The sequence below is a fragment of the Uloborus diversus genome, chromosome 7 (genome assembly GCF_026930045.1).
Source record: "Uloborus diversus isolate 005 chromosome 7, Udiv.v.3.1, whole genome shotgun sequence".
In the NCBI taxonomy this organism is placed as follows: domain Eukaryota; kingdom Metazoa; phylum Arthropoda; class Arachnida; order Araneae; family Uloboridae; genus Uloborus; species Uloborus diversus.
In genome coordinates, this window is record NC_072737.1 from 4,317,594 (window position 1) to 4,333,275 (window position 15,682).

The following is a 15,682-nucleotide window of genomic DNA, read 5'->3' on the forward strand; positions in this document are numbered from 1 at the left end:
GAAAATGGTCTCAGGCAAGGGTCAAGAAATTAGAAATGGGGAATGTGATGCCATCAAAGATATGACTTCTGAACATGGAATAGGTCTATAGCAGACACAGATTCAATAAGAGCATCATGATATTTTTAGTGTTATTTAGTGTGTTGCTTGGAGTATGGAACTGTAGGTCACAAATGGTAAAGTACAATTTTGTCTTGTAGTGTGAAATAAAAAGATAAATTCACATTAGAAGTTAACTTATTTTATTACTATTATTATTATTATTTGATAAACTGGAACATCACTTTTAAATTAGTAACTTAGAAATCTGAAAATAATACGATTTGAATTCAATTAAAATTATCAATTATTAGAGAATTTATTATTGTATTATATGAAAAACTAAGAAAATACCTTTAAATTAATAAACTATTAATATAAAAATTAAAATGATTTTGCATATAATCTAAACAATTGTATAATAAAAATATTTTAAGGCCAGCATCAATTGAGATTCAAACTAAAAGATTTGCAGTAAAATGTTCCTGATAAATTTCCCATGAAAATAATGTTTCTTATTCTTATTTCATGCATTAATTAAAATGAATTGTATGAGAACACATAAACCTCCACATAAGGGATGATTAACCTTACTTTTATTGTAAGAATGAAGTTTTACTTATTACTTTTATTACTAAAAATAAAACTTACATTACTTACAAACATTACTTACTTTTATTACTAAAAATGAAATTAAAATGTGCACTAAGAACATTGTTCAATGATTTTTGATGCCAAACTGAAAATATTTGTTTTCATACTTATGAAAATTAATGTGATTTCGATTTAGTTATGGGGAAAAATTGTTCCAATGAAACTTTTCAGTAAAATATTAAGCAGGTCAACGTTTAAGCAAATTACATAGCTAGGTTATGCATTCATTAACAAACTCTTTGCAGTTTTTATTAATTGCATTAATGTTGAAATATATGGTTTCAAATTCAATACGAATTTGATAATGTTTAAGATTTTCATCTGATATGAGTAGGATATTATTTTATCATCAAGGCAAGCTTCAAATATTCAACATTTTTAAGGCAATTATAGATATATATTACTTGAAAATCAAGCAAAAACTGTCTTCTATTGTAATGATAAAAGTTTCATAGTAAATTATGCTATTTAAAAGTATTTTGTCGTTCTTTGAATTCTATGATGATTGAATAAAATATTGTTTATAATTGAAAAAAAAAAAATCAACAGGAATAATTTCTAATTTCTCCATTAACGCAAGAAAAAAAAAAACAAATACATAAAATTATTCTTCATACATTTTTCAAAGAACCAATTTTTGACCTGAAACAATCTATAATTGAAATATCGAAAAATAACTTCGATTTTTATATTTTTATCTCTATTAAAGTAATTTTTTGCAATTATAAGTTTTAAGGGTTCAAATCAAGTTTTTTTTTTTTTTGATAATATAAATTACAGTAAAACCTCGCTACAACGCTATCCGATACAACGATAATCCCTCTACTACGATAATATTTCGTGGTCCCGGTGAACTCGCATAGGAATTAATGTTATCCTCCTCTCAATATTGGGATATTCTCTTTAGCAATAAACCCCTGTAAAACGATTTTTTTTTATTTTCACTTCCCTATATTGCGATAATTTGGCTTTCAAATAATGAAAAATATTCTATTTTATCAATTTTTGCCCTTTTTCCCGTTTTCTCTGACTATAGACGACATACTGCTTATTGTAAACTTATTCCTTTTCACCACTATAAGAATTATTAAAAATGGTGATAATTAACAGGGTTGTAAGTACAACAAATTAAAAACTCCTTTTTTAAATATATAATAACTGAACTTATTCCTAAGACTTTGATTATTTAAAGAGATAAATTTAGTTCAAGGATGTTATTTCACAACTTTACTTATGCTTAATTTAGTACCACAAATTAAATTTGTGGAATGTTGATAGTATAACATTTTTAAATAATTTAAGTATATTTGAGAAACGAATGGGGACACGCCAAAAGAGTGACTTTCTGGTTATTAAAAAATAAAAAAAAATACGACGAAATAAATGAGTTATTGTTTTAATATGGATGGAATAACATTGGAAAACTTATTTCTAACTATTAAAAAAAAAAAATTGTAAGCCAAACAATCCTTGAGTTATTCTCCTGAGACATAATATTGTTAGGATTTTGGAGAGTCATCCAAATACATTTATACCTGGGTAGTACACTATAATATTAAAAAAAAAAAAAAAAACCTATTGTATTTCCAATCAGGCGCGGATCCAGGATTCGGCTCAGGAGGGGGCACTTTTTTTTTTCAATTTCGGCGCCCCCACACATCTGGCGCCCCCCCCCCCAACCACCAAATGAGTTCTCAAAGATGAAAAATCACATTTTTTATTGTTATCCTCATCTTCTTTACTTTTGAACATTCAGCTATTCTCCCGCTGGGGAAAAAAAATATTAAGTAAAACTGCATCGTTACTGGAAGCGAAAAATAATTTAAATAAACTAATGTAGGACATAATAGGATTTTATAGTGGAGTTCCCGGAACGGGTGACACCTTGGACGTTAATTTGTGGTGCCTCCCCCCCTCACTCGCCCCATCAAGGGAAAAAAAGTACAACAAGGTATTCTAATTTATTATTGCAATAAAAGTAATTGATGCGCATAACGTTTTCAGGGTAAACAATTGTTTTAGTATAGCCTTAAATAACAAAATGCAAAATGGTAAGCGCGGATGCAAGGGAGAGGCGATGGGGGTGATAATTTGAGGGACTGTGCACCTGCCATAAACGCAATTTCAGTCGATCTTCAATGAAGTTAGCGGAAGGAGGATGGGGATTCTTCAAAAATGTTTAAAAATTGTAGTCTTAAAAACGCGATTGCATTCCATCTGAAGTTAAAAGAAGAGCAGGTGCACAACTTGAAAATAGTTTTTTTTTTAAGTTTGAAGGGGGGGGGGAGCACTTTTAAAAAATTCCCTCAGACATATGGTATATATGTAATATATAACACACATACAAAAACTAACAGGACCGTTGGGAGGTCAAAACTGGGAGATGATCTTTGGTAATGTTAAAGGAAGCAAATGTTCAGGCTCCCCCCCCCCCCTCAGAATTTTTTTGAAATTTATGTCTTAGAAACGGGATTATAGACTGCATTTGTGGATGTTAAAGAAAGAAGTGGGGTTTAGGAAATGTCATCGATGCAAATAGGCTATTATCAAACGGTAAAAAAGCCCTAGAATGCCAAGAATTATTAAACTACTAGAATACCGATTTTTTGTGTCGATTTACCACTCCCAGCCAATGTTTCAAAATTGAAGCGCCGAAAACGAAATTTTTGACAATCTGAAGATATTGAGGAGAGGGGAGTCCCAGGGGGGACTCTCCTCTGAAAGTTTCTCGAAATTGAAGTCCTTAAAACAAAGGTTTTTAGACTTTCTTCAACGATGTTAGAGAGAAAAATTCAGAGGTTCATCCCCTTAAAACTAGCAAAATTGTAGCTTTAAAAACACAATTTTCGTCATTCTTTATTGATATTAGAAGGACGGATTTCAAAGACCCCTCCCCAGGAACTTTTCGAAATTGAACTCTAAGAAATGCAGTTGTAGGCTATATTTGATAAGGTTAAGGGCCTGGTAATTTTTTGAAATTGAAGATTAAAAATCGCTACTTAGACGATCTTCGGTGTTGTTAGATGGTGGGGTGTTCGGGGGCTCTTCCTCCTGAATAATCTCTACAAAATTAAAGACCAGGAAACAAAATTTGAGACTATCTGTAATAATTTTCGATGGGGGGAAGGGGTGAGCTTCGCGCACAGCATTTTTATTTTCAGAAGGGAGGTGGAACAAATTAGCTGACCAAGAATCTACAACTGTTAAAGTTTTTTAATTTAAACATTTCTTTTTAAAATAATTAAGGTTTTTTCCTAACATTTCTTTCCCTTGTTAAAATAACTTTTCTATCCCTAAGACATTTTCCTTCCTTCCTTTCAGTAAGAAAGAATACTTCTGAAGAAAAAAAACATCAACTCAGCATTCAGGGGTAGGTACGGGTCCTGTGGACCCCTCCTCTGGTTGCGCCACATAATAAGAATGTAATTAAAGACTGCACTAGCGCAGCCAGAAATACCTTCCGGAGGAGGTTTTGCAATGAAAAATACTATCTGGAGGGACTATTTTTTCTTATCAAAAATACCCTCGGGAGGAGGTTTTTTGATGAAGTGGATTTTTTTTTAATCAAAAATACCTTTTGAAGGTGGTTTTTTTGCTCAAACAATTCTACTAGAATTGGCATTTATGTTAAAACCAATGGCTCTGAGGGGTGTTTTCACCTCCAAACCCCCTACTTCCAGATATTTTTCAAAACTTAAGTCATAAAAACGCTATTGTAACCTATCTTTCGTAATGTTGAAGGAAGGAATGAGGTTTATGTGTATTTTTTTGAAAAAGTTTCATGAACGCAATTTCAGACGATCTTCGATGATGCTTCGCAAAGAGAGGTTAGGAGGCTCTCCCTTGGAAATTTTGTCGAAATTAAAATACTAAAGACGTAAATAAAGTATCTCTTTGATGACGTTAGGCGTTAGTGGAAGGGTTTGGATTTGGAACTTTCTCGCGAACATTTTTCGAAATCAAAGTTTCAGAAACGCAATTTTTGACGATCTTCGGTGATCGCAGAGTGGGGAGAGGTTCGCCCCTTCCCTCGGACATTTTTGAAAACTATAAAATCATAAATAAAAAACACAATCGCAAGCCAGCTTTAACGATAAACGAAAAAATGGAATTCTGAAAATCTCTCCCAGAAATTTTTAGAAATTGAAGTCAATAATGGAATTTTTGACGCTCTTCGATGATATTAGGAGGATAAAGGAGGACCTCCCCCGCAGTTTTTTTGTTACTGAATGTTAAAAAACGCAATTTTAGATGATCTTTGATAATAGTAGGGAAAGGGAGAGGTCAGAGTTCTCAAGTGGAAATGTTTCAGAATTGAAGACCTAAACCTGTGTTATTAACATGTGTAACCAGGATACGTAGTAAAGGTTGAATGATTAAAATCAATTGCTCCTCACTTGAAAAATTTCTGTATCCGCTGTTGAGAACGGGCAATTCTCATGATATTGCGCCCCTAAGCAGACGCAGACGCGCCCCACTCCTCACTGGTTGAGGAACGGTTAATGAAGTAAAAAAAAAAATTAAATGTCTTTTTTAGCACCCAGTTCCAAAACTTCCCCTAAATTTAGAGGGACACTCATAAAATGCAGATATTGCACCCCCTAGGAAGCGCGGGCGCCCCACAGATTGAGAATCGGTAAATGAACCAAATAAATTTTTCAAATGTCTCTCTTTCTTTTGTACCCAATTCCAAAACTTTCCCAGTAGATATATAGGGAAACTCATAAGTTACAGATATTGCACCACCCAGGGTGCGCTGAGAACCGATGAAAGAACCAAATAAATTTTTAAAATGTCTTTCTTTCTTTTGTACCAAATTTCAACCCCCGCCCCCTAAATTTAGAGTGAAAATTTAAACATTGCGAATAGTGCGCCCCCTAGAGCTCGCTTCCCACAGGTTGAGAACCGGTGAATGAGACAAATAAATTTTCCAAATATATTTCTTTCTTTTGTACCTAATTCCAAAACTTCCTCTCTAAATTTCAAAGGAAAACTCATTAGTTACGGATATTGCGCCTCCTAGGGGAACGCGCCCTACTTCCCACTGATTGAGAACTGATGAATGAACCAAATAACTTTTCTAAATGTCTACTTCTATACCCAATTTCAAAATTTTTCCCCTAAATTTGGAGGGAAATGTTTTAAGTTGCGAATATTGCGCCCCTAAGAGGGGTGTGGAAGCGCCCTACTTAATATTGGTTTAGAATCGTGAATGAGAAAAATAAATTTTCTAAGTACATTTCTTTCTTTTGTCCCTAATTCCAAAACTCCCCCCCCCCGCTTTATTTAGAAGGAAAATTCATAAGTTGCGGATATTGCGCCCCCAAGGGACGTGCCCTACTCCCCACACATTGAGAAGTAGTGAATGAACCAAATAAATTTTCCAAATGTCTTTCTTTAGTACCCAATTCCAAAATTTTCCTACCAAATTCAGAAAGAAAGCTCATAACTTGCGGATATTGCGCCCACAAGAGGGGAACGGAAGCGCCCCACTTCACACAGGTTGAGAACTGGTGAATGAGACTAATAAATTCCAACTATCTTTCGTTCTTTTTGGTATTTAAATATTCGTCCAGGGACGCTTTCGGCGCCCCCTTCCTACTGGCGCCCCTGATTTTCCCAGGGAGGGGCAATTGCCCCATTGCCCCCCCCCCTTTGGATCCGCGCCTGTTTCCAATATATGTAGGCTCTCAATATAACAATATATCCTCTACAACAATAAATTTATTTGGTCCCCAAAATATCGTTGTAGCGAGGTTTTACTGTATTATGCATTAGTTTAAAACTTAAAATATACCTTTTAAGCAAGGGTACCAACCTAAGGGAGATCGTGGCGCAGACTGTGTCAATGAAATTTTTAGGGGTATTATCTCTTTTGTTGGAGGACTCTTGCTTTTGGGGGATTTTGTAGTATTGAGGGTGTACCCTTGCTCTTGGGGGGGGGGACATCTCTGTTTTAAGTTCGAAATAGCTCACAAATCTTCAGTATCTACACACTGGGACCAGAGCATGTTGCTGGTCGTCACATTTGTATTTGTATTGATGTAATTATAACAGCATTATTCTCTCTATATACATGGTGCTCTATATACCCTATCTATGGACATCACTCAATCATTATGCAGCATTTACTTTTTTCAGTTTCTTCCTCATTGACATTTTCAAATACTGTCAGCCCCGCTTAATCCAATATTGTCGGTTCTAAGAAATATTATTCGATTAAGCGGGAAAATTTTCTTTACCTTCCTAAATTAACAACATTTGTCTTAAAATGGAATAATTAACGTTATTGGCAAAATGGTTTTTGAAATAAGCTAATATAAAATAATAATAATTTAATAATTAGTACATACATTACAAGTACGTATGAAAATTATCAAAAGTAACGTACAAATTGAGGTATGAAATCTTTGTTTTGGCACTTTTTTCAGTGCATTATTTTTTGAAAAATTCCATAATAGTGAATTGCTTGCTCAAGGTCTTTTAGAAACACATTTTCTGACTCCCTTTTCCCCTTCCTCGTCTACCGTGTTTCTCATTTAATATTTATTAATTTATTAATGTCTATCAATTATTTTTTTTTTGTAATGGCAAAGACAAATGAAATTTGATAGAATGGTGGAAATGTTTTGATGGAATATGAATGTTGTTTTTCTTGCCCGTTGGCGAAAACTATTCATGTTAATAATTATTCTTACTTAATTTCTTACTAATTTATTCAAAAGTTTTCTCAGCAAAAATATTTGCGAAAGCTGATCACTATTATTCGATTATCCCGGGAAATTATTTGTTTAAGTAGGGACGTTTATGGGGAAACATTCTGTTCCAGGAAGCTTTATTCGTAAAAGGGGGGGGGGGATTCATTTATCCGTTACCGATTAAACGGGGCTGACAGTATAAATTAAATGACTTTGTAGTTTATAGATTACCATGTTGTACATTCACTGAATTGGACTTCAGTTTTTTTTTAATTACTGAATCGTCAAATGAAATTAATTAAATTTTAATGAAACTTGAGATTTTCCATTGTTGACATTCTTGTAACTTACTCTCATTCATTATTTTTTCCAAAATAAGGAGCCTCACTTTGTGCAATTTCTAGAATTCTGCATAACCTATTTGCTTCAATATTCATTAAATACATACATTATCTACTATCTCAGTTTCTCAGTGATTCTGAGGGCTCTTCCTGACACAAAAAGAAAACATATGAGGCATTCAAAAATTATGGAAGTTTTTAAACAGAGCTAATTTAAGCATTCTATTTTGTTGTCATACATTACATTCATTTCTAAACAATGAATATTTCATAAAATAGTTTTATTACATCAATCTACTTCCATTCACATTACTTTTTAGTACAGTAGAAGATCGTTATAACGCACACCTTGGGACCAGAGCTTTTGCGTTACACAGGTTTTTGCATTATATAGATCATTTCACAAATTTTGAAATTAATATTCAGAATATATCTGTATATTAGCACTTCAGAATGAACTTTATCTGCAATGAGTATTAAAGCACCAATATTACAATTTGTCATTCACAAGTAAATATGGTTCACAATCATAAGAAAGTGAATTATCCTGCACTTCTGCTAGCTTCATGGTTTGCATAACAGCTGCATTTTCAAGAGTCATCTGATATTTTCTTTTTACTCTGAATACTAATTTTCATTTTAAAACTTTGAATTAAGATGGAAAGATGAAAAACTGTTTTAAAATTTAATTTGCCTAACAATTTTTATGTTTTCAAGAAAAACAGAGGGAGTTTTTTAACTTCAAAACCTATTGTTTACTTCTGAAAAGTAGTGCGGTTTATAGAGAATTGTGTTATATAGGTCGGCGTTACAACGGTCTTCTACTGTATTTAATTGGTTGACCCCTGTATAACACTTTCCCACCTCTTACATTTTTTTTCTTCAGTCCTACAAAAAAACGTTAAATCAGGATTCTACTGTATATTTATCTCATTACTTTGTTTCATTGATAAATTCATAAAATAAAATTTTTATTTTACTTAATTTGTTTTTAAATAAGCAGCATTTATTTATACTTAAGTTTTATATGGAATTTTAATATGTTTAAATTTCTATTTTACTAACTCATTATATTTAAATATTATTAAATTCAGAAGAAGATAAGGAAAATTAATAGCAGCATTTTCCTATTAAACCAGCAATACTATTTACTGCACAACTATTTTAAGAAGACAATCATTTGTAGAGGCAAACACTGCAAATGTGTTAAGTTGATAGTATGGATTGAGGTTCGTAACAAATGTATGCCTATGCATATTATGCACGAGTATTCAATTTAAAATATAAACTCTTTCAAAAACAAAAATTTGAAAAACATTGCACACACATGTTTTGGGGTTACAAGGAACCAGTTTTAGATTAGGAAGCATCCATAACATACATCCATAAGCTTATATCTTTTTGCACTGTAAAAGGGGTTTCTTGAAAGCTCAAAACATATGTTCATAATTTATTTTTGCACATTTGTGTTTTTATAGTAGCGTTGCTTATATTTTAAAGCATGACGACCTTTATTTTACATTTAATTAACTCTTGAGGGAATTACATATAATAAAAAAATATTAATAACAAATCATAACTAGAATTGGAAATAACATTATGTACTGCTTTTTGGATGCCGAAAGTTTGGTTTATATAGTTTTATAGTACAGCATCTGTACTGCATCAAAAAAAAAAAAATGTAACTTTTAGAAAAAACGATTGTAGTAAATTTCTCTTGAAAAAAAAATGTAAAAATATATGAGTAAAGATAATGCAAGATGTTTTAAACTGTTCTTTCTTCATTTTGTGACTTGTTCAGATATGTCACAAGTAGCTCCCAGCTTTGAGGGAGAAAATATTTATTTTTCTTTATTTTTAATTTAGTTATTTATTTCAATGTTACTCTTTTTTTTTTTTTTTGAACTTTAATCTATTATTTATTTATTATTATTTTATTTTTCATTTTATCAATTTTTATTTTCTTGACCTGCAGTTTGTTATTTATTCATTTATTTATATAAATATATTTTTTTCCTTTTCTTTCACTTGTTCTTTTTTATTTATTTATTTACTTATTTATTTATTTATATTTTTTTGTATATAGTGTTGGCTAATGTTTCATAATCATTTTATTTTTACTTACATTATTAAATAATTTTACTTCAGAGTGTTTCTGAAATAACTCTACTATTGTTCATCAATTTAGTTCAGATTAATTTAGTTACTAGTGTTCACTAGGATTTAAAGATTTCATTTTAATTTATGCCATTTAAGATTAGATTACATAGATATTAACTTATTTAGATTGCGTGCAATCTAGTTTGGGTTAGGTATTGCGACTTTGTCAATCTGATAGTTTACATACATGTATGTAAACTCATGTGTCTCAACCCCTTACAGAAGGCAAAATCTGGCTGTGCTATAATTAGCATATTTTTTTCAATTTTAAAAACTAGTAGATCACTAAATGCATGATACAAATTTATAACAAATGTTTCATCACTTTTCATAAAAAAGTTTTTGATGGCAATAAATAACAATGCAATTCATTTTTTACATCTTTTATTTTTTCTTACTAATTGAATTTATTATATTACTATTATATTCTATTGTTATTCAGATTTGTTTCAATAACAATGGCATTATGTAGCATTTGTTAATGTATTAATTAGCCATTTTGCAAATTTCTTTGACTATCTTCTATTTCTTTCTTTCTTCTTTTTTTTAAAAACAACTTACGAATAAGCAAGCAGAATGAATTCTAGAAAAAATCCAAATCCTTTTCATCTTCATTATAAAGCACAGCTGGGAATTAATGGTGGAACACATGAGACTACAAAAGTGCAAAGCATACAAATTTAATATAATTAAGTGGTCCATGGGACCAATTAAGTTTTACTCTGATATTCTAATACTCAAAGAAAAGATTTAATAGTCATGACAAGGCAATAGCTCGTAGTGGGCTTATTTAAAAACAATAATAATATGTTAATTCACGCAAAGCTTTATTTTAAAATTAATTTGAAAACATACCCCTTTTGTAACATATAAATACATTTGATTTAAAAATTTCAAATATTTTTTAAATTTTGAAAAGAATGAACAAGCGAACGAGTAAAGTGTGCATGTGCATTGACCCCAGAAATTTTTTTCAGTTACAAGCCGTTCAGATAGGTTTGACTGTCTTTTTTTTTTTTAATTCCAATTCTTCTTATATTTTTTTTCCTGTTTTAATAATTTAAAAGAAATTCGCTCATACTTTGATAAAAGGTATAATTTAAAGAAAATCTGAAAAAATATATTTCAGACTGTTTTTAGTTGTAGTTGGAAAAACTAATTTTTTTGTAGTTAACTACGACCTTTAAGATAAATAAATACCTTTGTGCTGAACAGTAAAGTAAGACAAAACAACGTTAGAAGAAGCACAAATTTGCAAATTACAGCAGACACGTGTTTCGGCGTTACAGGGAACGCCTTTTTCAATGCAAAAAATAATGAGCTTATGGATGAAAAGACATCCGACAATCCATAAGCTCATTATTTTTTGCATTGAAAAAGGCGTTCCCTGTAACGCCGAAACACGTGTCTGTTGTAATTTGCAAATTTGTGCTTCTTCTAACGTTGTTTTGTCTTACTTTACGACACCTTTGTTTCAGTGTAGCGATTGCAATCTGCTTGCAGCACTCATATTTTCCACTGCTTTATTGTCTGAATTTTTTTTATTTCTTACTCTCATGCTACAGTTCCTATACACTATAAAAAAAATTTCAATTCCAGATCCTGAATGACATGTCCTGGATCAATACCTGTCCATCTGAATGTGAATGTCAATACTCACAATCATCACAAATGTTTTTGTCCAAATGGAAAACGGAAAACAATGACGAGCACCTAATCAAGAGCGCAGTGTGCGTTTTTAATAATCACAACATCAACTTCACACACAGACTTTCTGACGACATCGAATCAATCACATTTCTTCAAGAAAACGACACACAAACAATATTCACCAACGACATACTGAAGCATTTCCAGAAAGTTCAAAGCATTGATTTGCAAGGATCGCTCAATAGTGCAACAGTTCACATCACGAATAGTGTGTTTCACAACCTCGAACACCTGAAGTTTTTGGCACTCCAAAGAGTGGACATGACAGGAGCACAAAAAGCTTTTGCAAAGCTGTCGGAGTTGGAAGTCCTATACGTTATCCATTGCACAATTGGATATCTGAAATGGGAAATGCTGGATGGCCTACTGAAACTCAAAGAACTTTATCTACTACAAAGCGGAATCAAAGAGCTGTACGGATTTGCATTCTACGGAACACCGGAACTAAGGCGACTGTTTCTGTCGCACAACGATCTGCTGTCAGTCGATGCTGACGCATTTGTTGGTCTGCTGAAGTTAGAATATCTAGATTTGAGCAATAACCAAATTGATCATTTATCAGGTTTAACGTTCCCTCCTCTGCCACATCTACAATGGTTAGAACTGAAGCACAATCCGATAAAAGTCATATTCCCCCACTGCTTCCAATTCCTGAATGGAACTCAACATCTAACCTTAGGGCACAAACAGCAGCCAGTCCATCTGATGAAATTCAGTTTCCGTGGTCTGTATTCTCTTAAGTTCCTACACATTCCCAACATAGACAATGACATACTGATAGAACACATGTTTTATGACTTGCGTGCACTGATGCACTTAAACTTGCAAGGAAGAATAAAAATCATAAATAACAGAGCATTCAACGGAGCGCACAAGTTGTTGAAGAAATTAATCTTGCACAATTGCCAATTGCAAAAATTGTATAAAGATTCATTTCATGGCTTAGAAGTTTTGCAGGTTTTAGATTTATCTTTAAACAATTTGCAGAGTTTGGAAGAGGAAACATTCAGACATCTAAAATCCATCCGACATATTCTGTTACATAATAACAAATTGAAGCAAATGCCGAGTGAACTATTCTTTGAAAACCATCAACTGCAAGCTATTTCTTTACATGGAAACCCTTGGAATTGTTCATGCAACATGAAAGATTGGAAAGAAAACATCGTTATGTCGAATTATATAGAGCCAATTGCTGAAAACTGCACAAATCAATACAACTGCACTGAGGAAATGGTACCCATAACTGATATAAACACATCGCCTGTCTGCGAAAGTCCAGTTATTTACAAAGGAGAAGAGTTATTCACAGTTCTAAAAAGATTAAACTGTCAATGAAAATGAAAAATAAATTTCAAACAGTTTTGAACAATATAAAGTGTTAGATAAACAAATGCTTTGGTTAATTGTAATAGTACATGGCAATATACTTGTTCTATGTTTTTCAGTCTAAGTAAAACAATGACCTTCAGTGAAGTGAAGACAACCTTAATAAAGCGAAGGTCAATGAATAAAAAAGTACCTTTCCTTATTTCAGTAACAATCAAATCTAACAATGTCTTACATAACTAACAAGTAATCCTCCCCAAATGTCACTCACCGATTGGAATAAAACATTGCACTCAGATAGAATACATAAAAATGTTAAACCTGTGGCTTTTCTTTTTTTTTTGGCAATAAACACTTTTAACGGTGGGAAATGCACCCTTAAATATTGTGTTACTGGGACAATAGAAAGTGCAATACACTACATAATTCTTTTATTTTAAAGTTTAACAGTAAAATTCAAGCAACGAATAAAAATTTCAAAAAATTATACTTTATAACAAGAAAACAAACAAAAGTTGAAGTATTTCAGAATGTTTCTGAAAAAATTTTTTACCCAGAGAGAAGGTTTAATCTACAAAATAGAATTTACAGAAAATCCTAAAGCATGCAAACTTAAGTTTGTTTTTCATATTGTAAAATAACATTTTTTTTCTTTTGAATACTTAATCATTCTTAACTTTTTGTAATTAAAATTTAAAGCATAAGAACATATTGCATCCTCTAATATTTGAACAACGAAATTTTTAAGGGGTGAATCTCATCCGTCTAAAAGTGTCTATTACTGATTTATAAAAAAAAAAAAAAAAACAAGAGTTTAATATTTCAAAGTGTACTATCCAAAGTTTTATTCCAAATAATTTAGTGACCTTTGGGTATGGTTATTTGTAAATGTAAGGGACGACCATTATGACATAACTTTTAATATTTATAAACATGTAATCAACAAATTATCAATTTTGTGCTTATATAATAAAATGTAACATAAGACTTTTTTTTGGCTGTTTGTTTTTTAACGACATGTAACTACAAACTAATTTCCCTAATGCATGTTTAATAACACAATTAGGATTCCCTCCCCCTGCCCCCCCCCCTCCCACAAAAAAAGAAAGTTATACCTAATGTCACAAAAAAATTCCTTACCAAAACATTATTTAAATTATAAAGTTTTTTTTTTTACAGACCTAAAATGAAGCGTAGCACTAAAGTGAGTTTTTATTTTCATTAACAGTAATAGGAGTACATGAAATACACCGCCAGCTCAGTCATTTCCAGCTGAGGACTGCAGTTTCGTGCATATTAGCACTCATCAGCCTGGCATAGGAAAGTGACTGAGCTGGAGATAGAAAACCTCTTAAGCAAGCCAAGAGTGCCTAACAAACTGGCAGCTAATATAGAATTAGCGCAGACCAGACAAGTGACTGAAGCAATGGTTCAGTTCAACTCGAGGATTGAAGGCAAGGCATGGTATATTCAGTAAATTAGTGTATTTCATGTATTTCTGCTTTAGCCCTGGTTATTGGGCGAGAGTTTCCTGGCGCCCACCCCTTCCCCCCATACACAGAAAAATCAAGTTAGTTAAAACATCAGTGCATCATACGTGTGAACAAGTCATACTTGCATTTTTTAAACATTAATGAACAAAACAATCAGAGGGCTAGGGATAATACAAATTAAAACGCAAGCAATGAATCAGTTTCTAATATTTTTAAACATTGACACTCCAAAAACGTTTCAAAAAACAGAAATGTTTCAAATCTAAATATTTATCTTGTAAAATGTTACCCCACAATATAAAACGATTAAAACTGAATTAGTTACTCATATTGATCAAACTAAGAACACAAAAAAATAATTTGTAGATTATACATAGAAAATGTGTTTATTGAAGTTTATTACATCAAAATTAAAACTTTGCTCCTGACTCATTGAATTACTCTTTTCAAGAGCTTTTTGGTTTTACTTGCACCAACTTAATACCAGCTTTAATAACAAAGATGTCATTTTTTTGCATCAAACTTTTGGAAGTTTCAGGGCAAAGCCCTCAAATACTCAACAACATTGAAAATTGTTTTGTTTTTAGAACTTTAATTTTGAAACATTACTGGCCCTAATATAACAAAATATGGTCTTACAATTGCATTTTTAAAACTTGAGTTTCAGAATATATTCAGGCAAGGGTCCCCATACTGCCTTTCTTTAATATCACAAGCAATGGGTTTTTACAAAAATTTGAAGTGGAATAGCCTCTGAATATAAAACACTGCTTAAGTTTTTTGGACCATTATTTTGAAAAACTACTAGGAAGGGCTTCAGATCCTCCTTCCCTTAAATGTTTAAAGTTTGTCTGAAATTACGTTTTTGAAACTTCAATTTCGAAAACTTGCAGGGGGAGAAGGAATTGATTTTAATTTCTCTTTCAAACATGGTTTATAAGGCTTCAATTTCTAGAATTTTCTGCCACGACATATACCTTTTCAGGGGCCTGGCCAGAGGATATTTGGGTCCATTAACGGACCCTTCACAAAAATCCAATCAACCAAAATGGACCTTTCACAAAATCCCGATCAACCAAAAGGGACCTTTCACAAAATCCCGATCAACCAAAAGGAACCCTTCAAAAAATAAGAACGGATAAACAAGAACGGATCTTTCACAAAGTTTTTATTGAAAGAGCAAATCTGAAAGCAAAATTACGCATATTTCCGTGTATAAAATAGATAATTTTTGGAACCTTTTTTAAAGTCAAATTAG

The 15,682-nt window shown here is 32.0% G+C and overlaps 1 protein-coding gene across 1 annotated transcript; it reads left to right on the forward strand.

The window, feature by feature from the left end:
- The first annotated feature begins 37 nt into the window (after positions 1 to 37).
- LOC129226026 (leucine-rich repeat-containing protein 4C-like) lies at positions 38 to 13,910 on the forward strand. The gene is made up of 2 exons (XM_054860601.1): positions 38 to 176; positions 11,492 to 13,910. Exons 1-2 carry the CDS (start codon positions 117 to 119, stop codon positions 12,938 to 12,940), a joined length of 1,509 nt encoding a protein of 502 aa, XP_054716576.1. The 5' UTR covers positions 38 to 116; the 3' UTR covers positions 12,941 to 13,910.
- Positions 13,911 to 15,682: the final 1,772 nt, after the last annotated feature.